At 35.5% G+C, this 23497-nt stretch overlaps 1 protein-coding gene across 2 annotated transcripts; it reads right to left on the bottom strand.

Moving 5' to 3' along the window:
- Positions 1–4922: 4922 nt before the first annotated feature.
- On the bottom strand, positions 4923–14947 carry LOC107842635 (E3 ubiquitin-protein ligase RNF4). Of its 2 annotated transcripts, none has more exons than XM_016686582.2 (6): positions 14643–14947; positions 13186–13484; positions 13001–13058; positions 11955–12067; positions 10556–10790; positions 4923–5309 (listed from the first exon to the last, which is right to left on the bottom strand). In XM_016686582.2, the coding sequence occupies exons 1-5, from the start codon at positions 14809–14811 to the stop codon at positions 10566–10568; spliced, it is 864 nt and encodes a 287-aa protein (XP_016542068.2). In that variant the 5' UTR covers positions 14812–14947; the 3' UTR covers positions 4923–5309; positions 10556–10565. The 2 variants fall into 2 exon arrangements, with proteins under 2 accessions (XP_016542068.2, XP_016542069.2); XM_016686583.2 differs by having other exon boundaries at positions 14285–14946.
- Between the last annotated feature and the right edge of the window lie 8550 nt (positions 14948–23497).

Raw genomic sequence — 23497 nt, 5'->3', positions numbered from 1 at the left:
ATTACTAGTTTTTCATCAATTTAAGCTTTAAAACAACTTCGATTCTTGATTTTAACACTAATTTTGAAGATTTTATCCGGTAAAGCTTAAAAATATTTTTTCTTCAATTTGAACCTCGTTTGACTTGTGTTTTGGTTGTAGATTCCTAAAAATACGGGAAATACATTTTTGTACTCCCTCCATTTCATAAAGAATGACCTTCTTTCCTTTTTAGTCCGTTTAAAAAAGAATGACCCCTTTTTCTTTTTGACAATACTTTAATTTTAACTTTTCACATGGCATATTTAGGACCACAAGATTAAAAGGCATTTTGGTACATTTGACACAACTTTAATTTAAGGCCACAATATTCAAAAGTCTTCTTTATTTTCTTAAACTTTATGTCAAGTCAAAGTAGGTCATTCTTTTTTAAACAGAGGGAGTAATAAGTTATAATTTTGACCTTTTTTTCGGAAACTCATTTCGGGGGTCTGTTTTGACCCAAAATTAAAAGTAGGCAACATGAGTATCATTGGCTTTGTTTTGATGCATAGATTCTATATTTGTTGATTTTAGTTAATTTTGGGATCATTTGTGAAAAGTAAGACCGTGGATTCGAAATGTGGCAGATCGACTTCAGTATTCGAGGTAGGTTATGGCTTAACTCTTCAGATTGAGCTAGGTAGTTAATTTATGTACCAAAATGCATGTTAAGAGTGGAAACTAATTATTAAATATGGTAATCTATATGTTATTCTCGTGGGGGGCCTGAATATGATGTAATTGCTGAATTTGAGATATCATGTGTTGTGTAACCGTGCGGGGTCTTATGTGATGTTTATAGCCTGGAATATATGTGAATAATTGTATTGTGTTGATTGGAAATACCTATTGTGGTACCTTTGGCGTATTGTAATATATTTATATTTTGTGGGCATATGAATCATGTGAAGAATTCATGGATAGTGAAAATAATGAGTGGATATTGACTCACGTGGTTGTGGAATTGTAACATTGGGGTTGGTTGTGGAAATACATCATGTGGATTGATTGTGGAAATCCTCATTTGAATAGTTGTGAACATTACATCATCATTCGCATGTCATCATACGCATCATTTCACTTATTTATTTTATTTCTTTATATATATTTGTTGTTATGCATATGTACTTGATTTGTATCTTATGTTATATGTGCATTAGAAATACTGAAAATACTAAAAACACTAGAAATGTTGAAAATATTGGAAATACTAGAAATATTGAGAACACTGGAAATACTGAATATTGCCCAAGGTTATGTGTCAACCTAAAGGCTGTGTGCCAATCTCAAAGGTTGTGTGCCAATCTCAAGGTTATGTGTCAATCTCAAGCCTGTGTGCCAACCTCGTGCATCATCATATCATACATTGTATTTTTTTTATTGTGATTGATGTTGTGATTGGATTTTCATATTGACTTGTTATATGTTTACTTGCTCTATATCCTATTACCTATACTTGACCATCTTGTATATACGTGTTCTTCTCTGTTTATACTTGCATGTGATATAATGTATACTTACATTATACTTGTTGTATTGCTGTTGTATTTGTGATATATATATATATATGTGTGTGTGTGTGTGTGTGTGTGTATATGAACTGTTAGTGCAAGCAGTATGGGCCACCGTTGTGGGATATTTTCTGATTACAGTTGATGTGCCCTTAGTATGTATTGTGCATGCTTTATTTCTACTTTACTCGGTTGGCCTTTGGTATCTACTGAGTACAAGTTGACCGTACCCATGCCTACTGCACCCTTTTCGGTGTAGGTTCTAGCTCGAGTGCGCCCCGACTTTCTTGACTCAAGCAATTGTTAGAGATTTCAAGGTAGTGGTTGGCCTCCAAGCGTCCAGATATGTTCTATTACCTTTCTTATAGACTATGTCATTACTTTCATTTTAAAAACAAAGTTTCTCTTGTATTTGGACATCTTATGAATTTCATTTGGATTCGAGTTGTACTAGATAAGTTCTTATACTATTGACACCAGGTTTTGGGAGTTATGGCTGCATTGTTTAATATATTTTATCCGCATTTATTATACTTATATGGTTTGGCTTCGTTCTAGAAGTCTTACCTTGGGGGCATTTCTTTATTTTCCTCTTTGTGTATCAATTTAGGTGATAGGCTTACTCGTCGAGGTTCGTCGCGACGTATGCCATCATGACCCTTGGATTTTGGGTCATGACAGTGTATTCTCTAAGAAATCTATCACAGGGTACACTATCAAACTTGGTGACTCACTCATCTCATGAAAGTCAGAAAAGCAGGCTACTGTGTCTAGAAGCTCAGCTGAATCAGAGTACAAGAGTTTAGCTTCTACAATAGCTGAACCAACTTGGATTATTGGCTTAATATCAGATCTTGGAGTTCAGGTTCAATTACCAGTTACAGGTTTTAGTAATAACAAAGTAGCAATTCAGATGTCAACAAATCCTGTGTATCATGAGAGAACTAAAGACATAAAAATAAAGTATCATTTTATTGGAGAAAAGATTCAACAAGGCTTAATAAAGCCTTGAGTAATTTCAATGCATGATAAGCCTGCAGATGCACTAACCAAGAGTTTGAACAGAGTCCAGCATGGGTACTTGATATCTAAACTTGAACTTGCTAACATATTTGCAGTACTAAGTTTAAGAGAGGGAGGGGGGTGTTGAGGAGATAGGTTGATACTTGTATTTTGTATGCAGTGGTGGATCTACCCTTTGCCGGAGGGGTTCATCCGAACCCCTCTCGGCAAAAATTATGCTATATATGCATGGTTAAAATTATTTTTTATGTATATATATTAGACATTGAACCCCCTTCGGTTAGTTCGTATGTTCCCTTATGAACCCCTTCGTGAATATACTGGCTCCACCACTGTCTGTATATATGTATGCAAATGTAATGAAGGAGTCAAGTGGCAGTTACTTACAGAATTAGTTAGGAAGTTAGTTAGTTAGCCTCTACAAGTTGACTATTCTATATATATACAGGTAGTATGTACTAGTTTCAACACATGAATGATACTCATTGGCAGTTTCTTTCTTCTCTCTCCTTTGCTCTGTCTGTTCTTATGCAGGGGCGGAGCTACCCTTCAAGTAGGGGTTCATCCGAACCCCCTTCGTTGGAAAATTAAGTTATATATACATAATTAAAATTATTTTTTATGCATATATAATAAATGTTGAACCCCCTTCGATTAGTTCATATGTTCACTAATGAACCCTTAGTGAAAATCCTAGCTCACCACTGTTCTTATGTTCTTCTTCTTCTCTTCATCATCACCATCATCTTCATCTATTACTGCTTCTTCATCATTAATTCATCAGAATCACTCTTTGATCAAACAAATGCAGAGCTCAAAACCTATCTGCAGGAAGTTGGATGCAACCATGCTCATCAAAGGGTTGGATTTCATAATGATGGATTTGCGACAACCCCTACCATGAGAAAATCCCATCTCATATGGGTAAATGCTCGCATGCACATTAAAACATATAAATACCTTGTTTGGTACTTACCTTTGCTTGCACTTGTTTATGCATGGTATAAGGCAGTTGCAACCATGAATTCTATTGTCTATGATGTGGAACAGGAGTGATGTTGTTGAAACAGAGACTTGGACCAAAGCGAAGGTAGAATCTGGACTAGACGTCTGATTGGATTCTCAAAGATTATGCAACTGATGAAGTCATTGGAAGAGCAACCAATGTAAAATGCTCCTCAAATAGTCCAAAACATAAAGAAGATCAATAGCACTAAAAGGTGTTTCTTGTTTAAGTCACATCTCCTAGTGGTCAATATGCTTTAAGGCATCCTGAACCTTGCAGATAGTTATTGTTTTCATACTATTTTGAATAATTCGTTGACTTAGAGCAGTATGCCGCAAGATATCACCGACATCTGTCATTTTTCAGCTAGACAGTCGGTAGCTTTTCCCTCTCAATCTAGGGACTAGAGCATTTTCCCAAAACAGGCATCTTATTAGTTTCCTACTTCGTTGCCAACCCATAAATCTCAATTTCCATGCTCCAGATAATTTGACTACGAAACCTGAAAACTAGAAAGGGTAAAAAAACAGAGCAAAAATTAGGTTTTCAGTAATCCATTGTGTAATAAAACTGTACCAATATTTAGCAAAAAGAAGCATTGATAAGGGGGAGTAGGGAGGCACGTCTCTGTGAAACCATTCAAATGGCAAAGTTGAGGTTTATTTCTTCGATGTCCCTATTACTTGGGCCTTCATTCCAGTAGTAGGTATCCATTTGCAGTAGAACCCATTGGCAAAAATTTCTTAACCTCAATTTTGGCAAAAATTTCTTGACCCAATTTTTCTCCCACGGGATTGAAGACCAACTGCGCTTCGTGTGATTAAAGTAGACATTCAAATCTGGAGATCTCTGAATCTTTAATTTGTCCATAAAAATAGTGGTCTTTTGCTACTTGCTCCAACTAGTTCTTTTTCCTTTTTATTTTTCCACACTACTCGCTCGCTGCAATTCAAGCTCTCATCTTTCAATGAGAGACAAAGTGAACCCATTTAATCCTAATTTTATATGATGATATTTAACGTGATACACAATTTAATAAGAGAGCTCCATTTTTTTATACTACAACAAATAAACACAAATGTTTAAAATGTACCTTGACCAAGAAAACCACATTAAAGTTTCAAACAGTAAGCAACTAGTTTGGACTTGTGAGTTGCAGACGGCTGTGCATATACAACAGAGGACATCGAACACCAGATTTAACTTCATTAAACACCCTAAGAAAAAGAACTAACTTGATGTAACAGGTAATTATAAACCGCATCAACAAACATAGCTGCTTAATTTGAAAAAATAAAACAACATTTTTTTAAACAAAAATTACCAAAATCAAAATGAAAACCCACCACCAGTGCAGAACATTTCAAAAAGCTAATTGTCAAAATACGATATAACTTATCCCTCCAATATCAAGTGTCTAACAAGATATGTCATTTTTCCCTTGCACAGTTTTTTTCATTAGGACTGAACTATAATAGTCAGGAACTTAAAAAAAGTCTCGACAGAACAAGAACTAGTATGCAATAAACAGAAGTTCAAGAAGTTCCATCTTTTCCTCTAGTTAACCTTTTGAAAGCGAAGTACAAAATTAGCTACAGCCAAAGTCTCCAGTCTAAAATCATACTTCCCCCACCCAACAATGCTGCCCCTCCCAAAATCTCCAATATTTTTCTCAATCCATGTAGTTTAACAACAACCTGCCTCTACAAGCAATTCCTCCATAGACCAAATAAAATGGTGGCCAATCTCTGCAACATACGACAAAAGCGTTAGCCACTAAAGTTCATTCATCTGCCTGCAATAACTTGCATAAGGAAATAAGAAACTTATAAACTACCCTAGAAAAACAAAATAATAGCAAAAGTGTGTCTATTCAGTAGCTCTTTAATTAAAGATTATTTGTACCTGTCTGGTTTAAGACCACAAGATTTAATGGGTATTTTGGTACATAAACACATTTAGTTTAAGATCACAAGATTCAAAAAAAAAAAGTCGTCCTATTTTCTTGAACTCTATGTCTAAAACTAAAGATGCTTAAATTGAAACAGAAGGAGCACATGCCCATGTTTCATTGTCTTGATATGACTGGGCACAAAAAGGTGAAGAAACTTTTGAATCCTGAGATATTACAACAATAACAACAACAAACCCAGTGTATTCCCACATAGTGAGGTCTGAGGAGGGTAAGATGTACGCAGTTCATACCTCTACCTCTAAAAAAGTAGAAAGGTTGTTTCCGATAGACCCCCCCCTCCCCCTCGAGACACAGAATACTAAACAAATTCATAGTAAAGCATGGAACAAGATGGCATAACATAAATACGACACCCACAAGTAATAGAAAACAAAGAAAAGTAAACAGATTCGTAATAAAGCATGAAACAAGGTATCATAACAAGAATAATACCCCCACCAAGTAATTCCCTACACTAGCGACCCAAACTGACCCTAGCCTTCTGCCCTAATTCGCGTCCTCCAGATCTTCCTATCTAGGGTCATGTCCTCAGTGAGCTGTAACTGCCCCATGTCCCGCCTAATCACCTCTCCCCAGTACTTCTTCGGCCTACTCCTACCCCGCCTAAAACCATCCAAAGCTAGCCTCTCACACCTACGAACCGGGCCATCCATGCCCCTCCTCATCATGTGTCCGAACCATCTCAATCGGACTTCCCGCATCTTATTCTCCACTAGAGTCACACCAACCTTCTCCCTGATAGTCTCATTCCGAACTCTATCCCCCCTAGTCAGCCCACACATCCAACGCAACATCCGTATTTCCGCCACCTTCATTTTTTGAATGTGGGAGTTCTTAACTGGCCAACACTCCGCTCCATACAACATGGACGGACTGCCACCCTGTAGAATTTGCCTTTAAGCTTGGGCGGCACCTTTTTATCACACAACACCCCCGAAGCGAGCTTCCACTTCATCTATCCCGCCCCAATACGGTGCGAGACATCCTCGTCAATCTCACCGTTACCCTGAATCATGGACCCGAGATACTTGAAACTATCCCTCTTACATACCACCTGTGATTCCAACTTCACTACCACCTCATTCTCCAGCCTCACGTCATTAAACTTACATTCCAAATACTCTGTCTTGCTCCTACTCAACCTGAACCCTTTCGACTCAAGAGTGTGTCTCCACACCTCTAATTTATCATTCACAACCCCCCGCATCTCATCAATCAAAACTACATCATCTACAAAAAGCATACACCAAGGCACCTCTCCTTGAATACGCCTCGTCAACACATCCATCACCAAAGCAAACAAAAAGGGACTAAAAGTAGATCCCTGATGCAATCCTGTCAAGACAGTGAAATGCTATGAGTCTCCTCCCGCCGTCCTCACCTGAGTTTTAGCTCCATCATACATGTCCTTAATTGCTCTGATATATGTCACCGGGACTCCACTCACCTCCAAGCATCTCCAAAGCACCTCCCTGGGGACTTTGTCGTATGCCTTCTCCAAGTCGATAAACACCATGTGCAGGTCCTTCTTCCTTTCCCTATACTGTTCCATCAGCCTCCGTACCAGGTGAATTGCCTCCGTCGTCGAGCGGCCAGGCATAAATCCAAACTGGTTCTCCGAAATAGACACTATCCGTCTCAACCTCACCTCGACCACTCTCTCCCAAATCTTCATAGAGTGACTCAATAACTTAATACCCATATAGGTATTGCAACTCTGAATGTCACCCTTGTTCTTATAAAGAGGGATCATAGTACTCCACCTCCAAGCCTCGAACATTTTCACCATCTTGAAAATTTCGTTAAACAATCCAGTCAACCACCTTAAACCAGCCTCGCCAGAAAACTTCCAAAAATCCACCGGTATCTCATCAGGCCCCGTCGCCCTACCTCTTCGCATCCTGCGAACAACCTCTCTGACCTCCTCTACCTTAAAACGTCTACAATAACTAAAATCCCGACACTCCTCTGAGTGCTCCAGCTCCCCTAACACAATAGCTCTATCCCCTTCGTCATTCAAGAGCCTATGAAAATACGACTGTCATCTATTCTTAATGTGTCCATCCTCCACCAACACTACCGTCCTCCCCCTTAATGCACTTCACCTGATCGAGGTCACGACCCTTCTTCTCCCTAGCCTTTGCGAGTCTAAACAACCTTTTATTCCCTTCCTTTCTCCTGTAACCCCGCATACAAGCTCTCAAAAGCTGTCTTCTTAGCCACCGTAACTGCTAACTTAGCCTCCTTCCTAGCTAACTTGTACTCTTTCCAGTTTACCCGCTTCTCTTCTTTGTCCTTACTCTCAACCAACTTAGCATACGCCCCTTTCTTGGTCTCCACTTTCTTCTTAACCTCTTCATTCCACCACCAATTCCCCCGATAATGCCCGTCCTGGCCCCTAGAAACACCCAACACCTCACTAGCATTCTCCCTGATGCACCTAGCCACCCTATCCCACATACTATCCACGTCCCCCCTACACTCCCACACCCTCATTCCCGCCAACTTCTCCCCTATCTCCCACGCATTCACTGGCGTCAAGCCACCCCACTTAATTCTAGGTCTACACTCTTCACCCTTTCTCTTCCTATCCTCCTTTATACCCAAATCCATAACCAAGAGCCTATGCTGAGTCGAAAGATTCTCAATCGGGATGACCTTACAGTCCTTACACAACACCCTATTACCTTTCCTAAGCAATAAAAAGTCAATCTGATTCTTGGCTATCGCGCTTCGGAAGGTGATCAGGTGATCGTCCTTCTTCGGGAAGCCCGAATTCACCACCACCAGCCCAAAGGACCTCACAAAATCCAATAGAGTAGCCCCCTCTTCATTTCTTTCCCCAAAACCAAAACCACCATGCACATCACCAAAGCCTCCCGGTAACGCCCCGATGTGCCCATTGAAATCTCTTGCTACAACAATCTTCTCCGAGCTAGGCACGGCTCTCACCACCTCATCCAAAGCCTCCCAAAACCGCATCTTCTCCTCCCCATCCAAGCCCACTTGCGGCGCATAAGCACTACACACGTTCAAGGTAAACCCCCCAATGACCAACTTAATAGTCATCAACCTATCGCTGATCCTCTTTACCTCTACTACCTGACCTCTAAGCTATTCATCTACTAAGATGATGCTCCTTGAATCTTTTTCATGTCTTCCCTATAATGGAGTGTCCCTATAGATGAAATTAAAACTTACTACTCCCTCCGTTTCAAAAAGAATGACCTACTTTGACTTGACACAAAGTTTAAGAAAATAAAGAAGACTTTTGAATCTTGTGGCCTTAAATTAAAGTTGTGTCAAATGTACCAAAATGTCCTTTAATCTTGTGGTCCTAAACATGCCATGTGGAAAGTTGAAATTAAAATATTGCCAAAAAGGGAAAGGGGTCATTCTTTTTTAAACGGACTAAAAAGGAAAGTAGATCATTCTTTTTTAAACAGAAGGAGTAAATAGAAAGACAGATAAATAATATTATAAATAATATTCCATAATAAATGAGCAGCCTAGTACAGATAGAAAGAGACATTCTTTTCCAACTTCAAGAAAATCTAAAATCAGCAAAATAAGACACATAACTGAAAAATAGTACTTATTAGATAGGTATTAACTTGTCGAGCAGCAAGCAGAACAAAAATCTCCATCACATCTAAATCAAGAATTGATCCAAAGAATCTGACTCAAAAATTGAATGAACATCCAAATATGAACTAAATCAAATCGACATCTATAACTGGAAAGTGAATTAACATCTAAAGTGAATTTGACCAAATTAATTGGCAGAACTACTCACAAAAAAACTGGTATTCAAGGAAAAACTGAATAAACAAACAAAGAAAAACGTCATGCTAAAAGGTAACAAGAACAAAAGGTAAAATAAGCCCCACAGAATTGAAAATGAAAAAGGGAAAACTCAGTCCATCAAATTAATTTCTTAACAACAGGCTAGTACTTTCACTATGATATAGCTATACCTATTTCAGAAAAGAGAAGAGGTAATATGCTCTGCATATAACAGCCGGCTTTTTTTTTTTCAAGAAGCAGAATAGCCAGCCAGCCTTTCCAACAAAGAATTAAGACAGTGCAGACAAAAATGAAGGGCAAATGACTTTGGAGCGACCCACTGTGCCTCACTATTGAACATTTTACCCAAACCTATTAAGCTCCGCGCCGCAACACCAGCCACAAGAATTGGAAAAAATATACCAAGACTACTTTACGTGATTATCCAGTGAATTGACCATTTAGAGGGCTCACGTTTGTTGTGTTACAGACACCTAAGTTTGGCTTTAATAGGATGAAACAAAAAATGACATTCCGGAAAAAAATTTCAATCACCACAGCTCTATGCCTTTCCCAGTCTTTTGGTTAAGATCAATTGCAGCATTGTTCTTATCAATGTGGGTCATCTGTTCACATTATATTAACTTAAACCACCACCATTTCTCAACTATAACTGGAGAATATCATTTTTACTGCTGCTACTATAGGGAAAGACTACAGTTTCAGAAATAACCATTGTTCATAAGATTCACAGATGAAAGCACTTCCAGCACCATGATGCAAGTGAAACCTCCAAATAACAAAAAGATTGCACCAATAAACCGCGCAGTCAATCAAACAGGTAAGCAGCACTGGGAGATGGTTATTCATGGAATATATATCTTAGCAACAAAAAATTTAGATGAAATACAATGCATTTTGTGCATAAACGAATGTTATTTTTTGTAGGGTTGAATTGCATTCACATTAATTTGACGACAATTCCTGTCCCAGTTCAATTTAATTGTGATCTCGGTTTCCATTTATTGATTACCTATCATATTTGTTCTCATCCACTCAATTATGACTCGATTTTGTAAAAAAATTGAAGTGATTATGATGTAATTATTCCAACACCATTTCTCATTTTATGGGTGAAAATTCTGGCATATAACATCATGCTTAATATGACGAAATGACAACAGAAAGAAGATGGGACTTCTCGGCCAAGTTTGTTGGGATAGGAAGACCAACCTTTATTATCTCATCTTGTGGCAGGAAGATACACCCTTATGGTGTCTTTTATGGTAATTTTCCTCCTACAAGTAGGACATTTACCCTGAGCAGCTATGGAAGCCTTGATGCAAATCTTGCAGAATATGTGACCACATTTTGTTGACATCTCCTCAACTAAATTTCCCATGCATATGGGACAGCTAAATGTGGGTTCAATCGGCTTTGGTGGTATTGCACTCTGTGCAGCGCCTTCCTGGCATCAACAACAAAGAACAATATAAATCATGCATAACAAGATTTCGAGTAACAGAATTAAACAGGTCACATATGCACTGATAAATGGAAGTCCTTGAAGATGACACCAATAATTGGGCTAACAATGTGATATGAAAAGAACTGATTCCAACAGAAGCAAGAACTTGGATAGACATTTCTAATGATGGATTCATATTGAAATCAAGGAACAGATTGCTATTAAGTAAACAACTTCAACCAACAAGTGTATGCTTGAAATATGAAGCTAAGAAAGAACACAAATAGCTAACAAGTTCATAAAAGTTAAAACTATGCAAAAAAATACAGTGGCCAAGAGTTGAAGCTTCTATACAACTGTTTCACTCTCCTTTCAGGCTGCACACACCTAAGATAATGACATCAATAACATATAATGCAACTAGCTAACAAGATCATAAAACTAGGGAAAAGATACATTGGCTAGAGTTGAAGCTTCTAAACTAAACAAAATGTCTTACTCTCCTTTTTCGGGCTGCACACACCTAAGATAATGACAATTGATATCATATACATAGGAAGTTAATGGCCAGAAAGATAGGTAAATAATACAACAACAAACCCAGTGTATTCCCACCTAGTGGGGTCTGGGGGGGTAAGATGTACGCAGTCCATACCTCTACCTCTGATGAAGTAGAAAGGTTGTTTCCGATAGACCCCCGGCTCAAGACACGAGATACCACACAAACACACAGTAAAGCACAGAAGCAGATCACATAACATAAATACGGCCCCCATAAGTAATATAAAACAGAGGAAGGCAGAGGAAAGCACACAGATTCGTAATAAAACATGGAACATGGAAGACGGAATCCTAACAGGAATAAAACCCCCACCAAGTAATTCCCTACACTAGCGACCCAAACTGGCCCTAATCCTCTGCCGAAATTCGCGCCCTCCAGACCTTCCTATCTTTGCTGCAAAAGACATTGTCATAATATATTGTGAACACTAGTGACAATAGATCCTTCTGAAATTTTGAATTTTATGAATATAACTGAAAAAGAAGTTACTTGCACAAGAACACTTTTATTATATTTTATTTCTAATGGGAATAAGTGAAAAACACGAACACTCATGTTGAAAAGAACATTCAATACAGCATAAAAGAACCTTCTGTAGTTACCTTTAAGCTGCTATTTGCTTCTAGGTTTATGTAAATATCGCCCATTATGGTTGACTGATTGGTTGGGACTCTTCTGCGCTTGTTGCGATTGTTAGACTTAAGCAAACGACCGTCTGCAATAATTAAATGTCATCAGACCAATCTCAAGGGAGGAAAATGATATAGCCGAAGTCAAAGTAAAGCTATCCAAGGAGTAAGTGCCCAATATGGTTTTTTTTTTTTTTTAATATGGTATTAATCCAACCGCTCTGATGCTGATTCAGATAATCATATTAAATGCCTCAAATTGTCTATACAATCCCATGGTACTTAACTTACTAGTTACGACACTTCCCATTTTCCCCGTAGGCGAGAAGATCACAAAAAGTAAATCAAAATATCATGTAAGTACTCGCAAACGTCCAATATGCATCATCAAGATTCATACTGATGATAATATTTCGGACATTCATTTCCCTACATGTCATTTAATTTCAACAATAAACATCAAATCAGTGTTCCATTCAATCAGAATATACATATATTTAATGAGGACAATTTTTTTTAATAAACGGATGGGGCATGAGTCTGCCAGGGGTTGGGCCGCACATCCCCAAGCCTTATTATAAATAAACAAAGCAGAAAATACAAGGAGGGGTACATAAACCTTACCTTCGACCCTATGGTGTTTCATAAGTCGACCAGCCTACTAAGGACGGTCAACTCATCCCCAAAACTGGAAGAAACCTAGATTAATGAGGACAATTAGATCCTACATTTAATCCGTATCTAAAAAGTAAAGAGGTTTTACAACTTCCTCCATAGCTAATAGATTGAAAATTAATCCTCCGAGACAGCAACAACTAAAATAGAGCTGTTAAACATAACAGAAAAGGGCAAATCCAGATACACCAGTACAGGTTACAAGGGTAAGTACTTCCGACCTGTTTCTAACTAGAAAGTACTTATATCCAGAGCAGATATCCAGAGCAAGATTAAGTTTTAGGGAAGAAATGGAGTACACACGATATACAGCTGTAACAGCTTTTAAAAGAAGAGTGAATTACCAGAATCCTCGTCAATGAGGATAACCTGTCCACGAGTCCTCCTGCAGCTGTTTTGTACCTAGCCAAAAATAGTAAGATTTCTAATATAATTAGTCATAACGTTGAATTACCAATGCAATCACGAGATAATGCACAACCAATAAAATTGTAAAGGGAAACCACTGGAGATGGATAGTGAAGCGTACTTCTGCAAGTTCCCTTGGGGAAGATATAATTATCACATCATCATCAAGTGCCTCAACATCAATTGGGGCAGGTGTCGAAGAAGAACCTCTTTGTACAGGTGGCACATCCCCCGGAACATGACTTGAAGTTCCTTCCTGATCCCTATTATCAGATGGGGGTGCAACATTTAGATCTACATACAGTACCGTCTTCCTTCTTGAGTGGTTCCTTGTATACCTAATTGGTTGTGCCCTTCTGTCCTGGGTGCTCATTCTGCGATTGCCTGTGCTTCCCAAGAGCAGCTTTGAACTTATATCTCCTATAAGATGATGCCAAACAAAATTATGCAATCAGAATAGGAATGGATGTAAATAAACTTGGACCAACTAAAGGTGCAACCTTATCAAAACCTCATCCCAAATGCCTATCCATAAGAAAAATTAGAAATAATCTTCAGGCATTTAAAGTTCCAAAATGCACTGTCACATAAGTTCTTAACAAATTTGTAAAAAGAAACAGATGAATGCAACCAAGAAGTAACATATGAATGGAATTAGTATTTAAGCAAACAGCAACATCTCCTGAGGTGTCATCCAATATATCTCTAAAAGGGAAACGAAAAGGGACAGCCAATTCGCCCAGTGATTGTGATATTAGAAGCCTTCACAAGCCATACTCTAGCACTTAAGCTGATGAGTTGATACTGAGCACAACGGAATCACACAGCTTTGCTTTAAGACTATTAAAAGTTTATCTAGCTTACTCATATCAAGTTCAAATGAACTTCAAAATCGGACCGCACATATCAGATTTCAAACAGACATACATCTCATTGCATATGGTCATGAAATCAACATTAGCACCACATACAATCGCAGAATGGCGGGAAAAAAATATTTTCAACAATAGCAGAACCGCCAAAGTTCAATGTAAAATTATCTTTCAACTAGCAGCACATATAATCGCAGAATGGTGGGAAATAAATATATTCAACAATAGCAGAACTGCGAAAGCTCATTGTAAAATTATCTTTCAACTCGGATCCAATCAATAAGAAAAATAATAATCTATTTGAAAGTGATGTTTTTTTTCCAAAGCAGTAAAGGTTACATCACTTACCCTCCCCAGACCCCAGTTTGTGGAATACACTGGGTTGTTGTTGTTGTAGTAAAGGTTACACCATTAAGTACGGAATTCCAAGAAAAAAACCGCAAATTTGGTGAGATCATCCAAAAAAATTGCATGTAACTGTAGCAACTACAAATCCACTAAAAACTTCTACTTCAGATAGAACAGTTCCCAGTACAACGATCAAACGCAAGGGAAAAAATGAAAGTAAAAAACAAAAGGAACAAAAGACAACGACTTTAGCCAAATCAACGATCAAAAACACCGATAACCAGATGGATTAAGCATAAAACGAAGAAAAAAATCAACAAATTCAGAAACGAGAAAGGGATGGGTAGAAAAATCGAACCAAAATTAGGCAAGTAATCTGATAGTTTTGACCACCAAAGGTTCATGGAGTAGACATAGAGAAGGGATAAAAGAGAGAAACGGTGTCTAGGGTTTTCAGAAAATGAAAGATTTTTTGGGGGAGAGAAAATAGTAAGTGAAAATTTTGCGACAAGAGGCGGATTGATCATATATGTTGGCTCTTATGAGGAGCGGGAGAGGGGGGAGCGGAATGGGGGCTCTGCGACCTCTATGCGGATGACACACCCACGCAAAAGGTGTGTGTGAAAACGAGAAACAGGGGACCCTAATCTCGATATGCTTTTGGGCCTTGAAGACGTAAACACATAATATTCGATCGATAAATTACACAAATTTTATACTTAAGAAAGGGGCTAATTTAGTTATACGCACCTCATATGTATACCTTAATTTAGTGAGTTTAATTTTATAAAATTATTCAAAATTCAAAAAACATAACGGCCTTTCAAAATATTTATTCATTTTTTGTTTGTTAGCATTTTGAGATTGAGGCAACTTTCAGTTATTATCCACTTCTATGAAAAAGTAGAAATTAGCCAACCAAAAGGCATATATATTAATTTAAACACATGAAAGTTAATAAAGAAAAGTATATTCTCTTTAGTGCTCCCTTGAATCATTCTCCTTCACATCTTCTCTCTTTCTCAATCTCTTCTTCCAGCTTCTCCATCATATCAACACAATTATACTTAGAGAAAAAAAGAATTATTATCAAAGAAAACAATAATTGAGAGAATAATACCTTAATGCTTTTTAATTTTGTTGAATTTTTTATCAACTTCTTTGTATAGCACCACACCATAGAGTTAATATTCTAAATCTGTGGTGAAGAATGTTGAATAGTGGGCTTTTATATATAAATGTTCGAATCCTTCTCCTTACATAAATATCAGTTGAATTTTCACTTTGTTTGGATATCCTTGTAAACTAACATTTATATTCGGATTTTATAATGTTAGGTGGAAAGATTAAACTCGATTTACAACGAATAATGTACTTGATTCACTTTCAAACTTAATCAGTAAGCCCAAAATCGAAAGAGTTGACTATAATTCTAAATTTATATGTTCACCATTTAAACAAAAGTTGTGCATATCGAAATAGTTAAATAGCATAATCAAAACAAAGTCAAAATTAAACAAAGAAGAAAGGAGAGACAAACCTTTGATATTTTTTATTACTTCATTCGGTGGCGACATGCTTATTGCTTTCAATTTTCGATTAAAAATTTTCTAGTGAAAGAGAAACACGAGAAATTATTAAAAAAAAAAAGAGAATTCATTGTCTTGATTATTTAATCATAATTTATATATAATCTCTAAAGTTATTAACTAAAAAGAATAAAGAAATATGGAGAAAATGATAATAATGAATACACTCACAAAAAAAAAAAAAGATAACTTGAATTAATAACAAATAAGAAGAAAAAGTAAAAGTAGAACTATGTTTCTTGTAAATTTTGATCCAAAATATTAATTAAATAGAATTGTAGAAATTCTTTTTTTATATAAGGTAAAATTCTAATTGATTTAGAAGTATTAAATATTATGAATTCTTACTTATATTAAATAATCAAACCAAAAGAAGTTATAACTAAAATTCACTGTTAGCAAAACTTTTATCCAAAAGATACATACCTGAATTAAGGAAAATATGCAAAAAAAAAAATTAGTGCTACCAATTAATTAAAAATTAAAAGATTTATTTAAGATATAATTTTTTATTGATTTGAAATGTCTAAATTTTAAGTATATAATTCAAATAAGGAAAAGTTTAATAACTACATTTTAATGAATTTTTAAGTTTTAAATTTTTTAAAAATAGTAAAAAGACGATTTTGTATATTACAAAATTATTTAATGAAGGGCAAAAAGTTCAAATCACTTTTCTAAGGGTCTTCACACTTTTAATAAATTATAGATATTTCCTAATATCTCTTACTTTTTAAAATTTACATAAAATTTTATTTTTTAATTTTATTCTTGATACATATCGAGAAAAATCAATATCCTATTTTTACTCCACCATTAACTCATTTAAGATTTCTTTCCCTAAAATATCTCTCTAAATATCAACAATTAAATCATCTTCCTTCCTGATTTTTTCTTTTCCATTAATTCTTAAATCATCTTCCTTCTTGATTTTTTCTCCTTCATTAATGCATGCAACTTTTTTTTCTCCCCTAAAATCTCTCCTATTTTTTTCAAAAAAAATCTATTGATACATTTTTATTTTTTTAATGGTGATTCATATGAATGATAAATATGATATCATTATATGGATATTATGGTGATTCACATGCTAGATACATTTTGTATGATTTTAACCGGTGATACATATGATATTAATAGGTGATACAAATTGTATTATGGTGATTCATATGGTAGATACAAGTATTTATTTCAATTATTGGATAATTCATATGATATTAATAGGTGATATATATGGTATTATGGTGATTCATATGGTAAATACAATTATTTATTTCAATTATTGGGTGATTCATATATATGGTATTTTGGTGATTCGTATGGTAGATACAATTATTTATTTCAATTATTGAGTGATGCATATGATATTAATGGGTGATATATATGGTATTATGGGTGATTCATATGTTATTAATAAAAAGTAATGTTGTAGTCAGTGTAGGAAACAAAAATAATAAAATTTTTAAAAAAAGACTAAAAGTAGAATTGAAATATAATTAAAATTAAATCTAAAACATCAGACTAAAATTAAGACGAAATTAAAGATGAACAAAAAAGAAAAAAGACAAAATAAATATATATCTTTCATTATTAAAGACGAAAAAAGAGAAATATAATTAAAACACCTAAATTTAATCTAAAAAAAGAGAAAAATTAGATATCTTTCCTTAGATAAAAGAATACAATGAATAAAAGAGAATTTATTATTTCCTTAAATAAACATCTTGTTAGTTTCAAATGTATCGCTTTTTTATATGTATCACCATATTACATATCATCACATTTCAAAAAACTGGGATAAAATATAATTAACAAACTAGTCGGAATTTTATATAATATCACTTAAAGATTCAAGGATTTATGTTAGTTACCCTACTTCCTTCCTTTACTCCCTTCGACTCTTCGATTTTTAATTAGTCTCAAAAAATAAAATATGGTAAAGAGCCAAAACTTCTTTCATTATGTGAAAAATGGTTTCATGAATATTTTCTTTGTCTAAAAGATGTTTAATCCATTCTTTACTCAAAAGTACATCTTAAATCAGAAATTTAAAATAATTAGATTGGCATTGTTATATGGGCTGAGTGTTGGTCATTCGAAAACTCTCATGTTCAAAAGATGCATTCGTAAAAATAAAGATGTTGAGATAGATGTGTGATCATATTAGGTGTGATAGAATAAAAAATGAGGTTATTCGAAATAAGGTGTGTAAACGTCTAAGTTTCTTTCCTGAAAAATAACACTCAAGAAAAGGAAAATACTAGCAACAAACAAGAGTAATTTATTTCAAAATATGTGCGGGGTTACAATCTTTATAAAATTTTAAAACAAAGATGTAACCCTTTGATTCTTCTCTTCACGTTCTTCACCTTGTTCTTGAAAGGACGGGATATTTATTTGGATTTCAACACGAATTACAGAGCACAACTTTTATCACAATCGTGGAGGTATGAAAACTTGTGGTTCGTCACTTGGATATAAAGATTTCTTGATATGCAGAAGGCTTATGGACACCAATATATAGAAGAGCTTATCTCTATGTGTTTATGTGTTTTTTGTATGTCCCATCTTTTTTTATCAAGGCCCCTTTATATAGGCGTGAGCTAGGGCTTGGGGGTATTTTGGTCTCTAAGTAAACCTATCGGACCTTGGGCTTGTAGAGCATGAGTTGGACTCATCCTAACATGCGGGCCCAAATATAATTGGACCTCATTTAAATTATATAAGTTTAATTTAAATATTAATCCAATAATTTGATTTGGTCGACACGTCATGACTTGAAAAATTGATTCAAATTTTCTATGTACAAAATCCCCTATGATTCAAGGCTTGTTGAGGTACACAACTTGTCGAGCCTTTAGAGATAAGCCTTGAAGTATTCATGAAGCAAATATTTTTTCCTTCACGTAATTGATTTCTTGCAAAATATTTGAAACTCCACAAGAAATGACTATGTCAACATATTAAAGCTATCCAATTCAATGCATCTCAGAGTCTCCTTGACAACATTCTCTTATTTATGAGAGATTTGCTTGGCTCGATCATTCACTATACATATATACATACATACATACATACATACATACATATATACATATATACATACTTACATACATATATATATAGCTGAAGTGTTTCCAGCTCACAAAGGATTATCAATGATATTTTTTTTTATTTGGCGACTGAGAAAATCAAATCTAGTATCAAAAGATATTATCAAGACTCTAATTTTGTCTGGCAGGTTGCCCACTTATGGACGTGGCATTTCGCGAGTGAGTCTTGTGAAAAGTGACTCCCCAATTGAGGCGTTATTTAAGTATATAGTGAATCTTTCGTATGTTGGTCTTGCAATTTATGAAAAATTGTGGGTATTGAGACAGTATATACTTATATAGTGAACTTCTCAAATGAGAGATTATCAATTACTGAACATCATAGGAAATGATCATGCATATAGAGTGAATTTTTCTAAACTTATCACATTTTGAGTCTAATGCCAACATTTCCATAATTTGTCTCAAATAAATATTTTCCATAATTTGATTCTACTAGAAAATTTTCATAATTTAGCATCAACAAAAACTTTTCATAATTTAGCTCCACTAAAAATTTTTCATAATTTGGATTCCATGAAAATTTTCCATAATTAACTCCAACATAAATTTTTCATAATTTAAGTTCTAATAAAACTCTCCATAACTATAATTTCCCATAATTCATAGGATCAAACTTATGTCACCTTCTTTTGACATATATAAATACCCGTGTTCCTCCGGTGTGACACCGTCCTACTCAATTGAGTCTGTACCCATAAGGTAATACCTTCTTTTACATATGATTTTCATCACTTTTCATAGCTCTAAGCGACTGTGGTAGAAAATTCATATCTTACTGTATAAATGCTGAAATTTCGATCCATTTAATGTTTCAAAAACTAGACTCGTAGAGCTACTACATATCTAAAATTCAAAATCAGATAGCTCCTAAATAGTCCTAGTAACACTTTGAATTCGTGCTAAATTTCTGTTGCATGTGGCCTTAAGAAAAAATATTTATCTTGACTCAGGATTAACAAAATTATGAGTGATTTACAGCTTCAGAAGAAAGTTCATAAAGCTACATCATATACGAAATCCACAATTAAATTCCATCTGTATTCTTTTAGTTATTTGCTTGAAGTCGGCTTTCACATAGCTGCCAAAATTGAGTTATGACCTTACACATATAACCTTTTTTTTTTTATTTTTTTTGTGGACTTTTTGCGTGACCTTGTACGACTCCTATGACATAATGCACTTTTGTGACCGTAATATGCCATATCGTCATCTAGAGATAGTAAGTGACCATCAAAATTTGAATACCAAAATCCTTACCATGAAGGTTCTTCCTCCATCCATTGGTAGCCTTTCACTTGATGAAAGCTTGTGTGCCGAATCTCTTCAACTTAGAGAATGGTCACAAGCTGAGACTAAAGAAATCATGGAAAATTTCTCGAGTCAGGCTATAAGCATGAATGCTCACCTGTAGAAATCCAAAATTCATAAGGGAATCACACCCGCTGAATCTTCTCCTCCTAAGGAATACCTTAGCAATTGGAGTATTCTGTTTTTAGGTTTGGTAACATTTTCTATACTCCTGGCTATTGGGAATAGGTAGAGGATGTGTTGCCTCGCTACAATAAAGAGTTGGAGCGCGTCAAGGTTTATGACTCTGTATGTACACGTCTTTGTTTACGTATGACTATGATGACAATGTGCTTCACGTTTTTTCTGAGCTTTGGCGTCCATCTACCAATGCTCTTTCCACTTTTATTGGATAAATGTCCATATCACTTAGGACTTATGGATGATTGGAGGTCTTCTAGTTCATGACTCCTTTTTGATGAAGTTAACCCCTCAGCAAAAGAATTAACATAGATGGATACCTGCCAAAAATTATCCCTTCCCAAAAGCTTCTTGTATTTATTTTCGACCTTTTACAGATTATACAAAGGTGACCTCATGAGGTTTCCATCTATGATTGGGTAGAGTTCTATTTTAGAGCAATGAAAAGGTATGTTGAGCCTACATAAAAGGTTTCAAAGAAGATCGAATCACAATCCTTCTGGACATATTGACATGAACTTCCTTCCACTAATCGATGAGGAGAATTCCCCCTTTGCTGAGCTAGGTATAGAAGAGTACCTTAGAGACGAGACTATTTTAGCTACCTTTCTTACTTGTTGGCTTTGCAAGTTTGTTCTTCCTAGTAAGAAAGTTGACTATGTATGTGTTAGTACTTTTAAGGTTGCGAATTTGATGGCTCATTGAGAGAAATTATCTCTGGCAGTCCCTTTTCTTGCGAGAATATATCATGGATCGAGGGAAATTTGTTCTTCCACAAACTTACTTACAAAAAGTATTTTTTTCCCCATACACTATGTATACAGCTGGATAGGGGAGTATTTTGGGATCCATCATCGTGCTAATCATTCACATCGGACCAAACCCTTATGCAAAATTTTTTATGAGAAGAAGGCCAAGTATTTTAATTTTGTCGAAGCCTAAAAATTATTTCAATAAGATGATTCGCACCGCCATTATCATTTAGTGTTGTTGCAAGATAAGGACTTCCATTTTACTGGTAGTGGTCAAATTTCAAACTCATGGAATGAATTTATCATAATTCTTCATTTGGGTTGTGTCACTCTTAAGCATGATTCAGACCTTATCATAGAATCTTATAGCCCTAATAGATTTAGTCGACAATTTGGTTTTTGTCAAGACATCCCTAGAGATATTATAGAGTGGCCTTATGATGGAACATTGCTAAAGTTAGTGCAACTTTGCGATTTGTTCATTTGTTTTGGTACTTCTTCAAAAGTTATTATTTCGACGCGCTCATTAGAAGATGCGCCTTTAATAACTCATGAGTATGCATATTGTTTGGCCATGAGTATGCATATTGTTTGGCCAACTCATTGGATGAACCCTTCAAAGAGGATCCCTTATATTGCTTTGAAAAATTTGAGGCGGGATCATACAGTTAAATCTTTCAAGGAAGGTCTGAATCAACTGAAAAAAGTCACATTCTTCTTCTAAGCCCGAGGTGAAGTTCAATGATACTCTGCAAGCTCTTAAGCAGTCTCATAAGTCTAAAACTTCAAAAGCTATGGATGCACCTGTCGCGACCTGAGGCTACCCCTAGTCGTAACACGGTGCTTAGAACTACAAGTGATCCTAAGCTAACTCAGGTACTGACACGATACTTAAGCAATTGATTTATAATGTAAATACAAGATAAATTTTTTGAACGGAAGTATAATCATAAGAAAATCTTAATAAATGTAATACTGATAAAGTTTACAACATGATAAAACTGAAGAAAGAAACTTGAATTATATGTATGACTCTGACTGACTATCTATGGAGCCTCTACTATGCTAATTGTAGATAGCTGGGACATGCCTCCAAATACCACTAATCAATACATATGAATAATCAAAATACAATACAGTACATGAACTACAACTGACTGGAGTTCCCAAAATAAGAGAACTCATTACTTACTAGCTGAAAATTGAGAACTGTCTGACCCTGGTGTATGAGCTACATCTGGTATCTACATTATAAAAGATGTAGTCACAAATGCATGTATAGGGTTGGTACGTTGTAATGTACTGAGTATATAAAGACATGCACTAAATCATGTAAATATATAAAACATGCTTTAAAACTACATACGTTATTTGTTGAAACTTGCATTTAAATCATGCACATTGAGTTTGGACTGGATTTCTAAAACATGCATTTAAAATATGTATATACATATATATGCATGTCTACAGGTATATGCACATGTACATTGAGTTTGGACTAAATTTTGAATTAGCATTATTTTATCCTTATCTTAAGTTACATGATAGTGCTCACCCCGCTAACCGTCTCTGAAAGCTATATCCCCACGATTTGCAGAGAATGGAGACACTTTTTCTTTCCCTGTGTAGTGATTAGTGATTACTGTATAGCTCGTGAGTCAGCTTTAAAATGGTGATCTTTCATTCTCCAAAAGACCCTTATTTTATGGTCTTATTTTATTTATGTTTTAGACTATCCTTTTGGACTCATTTTGGCTATGGTCGGGAGCATGTTCCGACTTAGGTTGTTCTTAGTTATTAGTGACTTTGTGGATTACTGTGGATTGGGATAGATGTTAAAGTTCTTAGATTTCTTTCTGATCTAGTTGCTTAACTATCTTTTTATATGTTTAGAACTCAACTCTATCTTGTTATATATTCATAATTCATCTGTTGCTAGTTGTATTATGTCTGGTTGGCAAGGGTGAAGGGGATGGTCTCTGGTCCTCGATGGACTTGAGATACTTGTCACGGCCAGGCCCTAGTTTGGATTGTGACAGAGTATTGTCGTGCACTAGTCATAATATGATAGCGTAATTCAGCTATAGATATCTGTCTTTTTTTGTCATTTATTGTGTTTTCATTAACACACTATTTTGTTGCTGATTTTTTATGGTAGACTCTGCACTATCTCATGTTGCCATATTATCTTCATTGTGTTCCTCTTCTTTGTATCTGAATTTGCTACTCTTAAGCCAATGGTCTTTCGAAAACAACCTCTCTACCTCC

The sequence above is a fragment of the Capsicum annuum genome, chromosome 9, assembly GCF_002878395.1.
Source record: "Capsicum annuum cultivar UCD-10X-F1 chromosome 9, UCD10Xv1.1, whole genome shotgun sequence".
NCBI classification, from domain to species: Eukaryota; Viridiplantae; Streptophyta; class Magnoliopsida; order Solanales; family Solanaceae; genus Capsicum; species Capsicum annuum.
The sequence above is the reverse complement of the archived record's forward strand: the minus strand, read 5'-3'. Positions and strand labels throughout refer to the sequence as shown.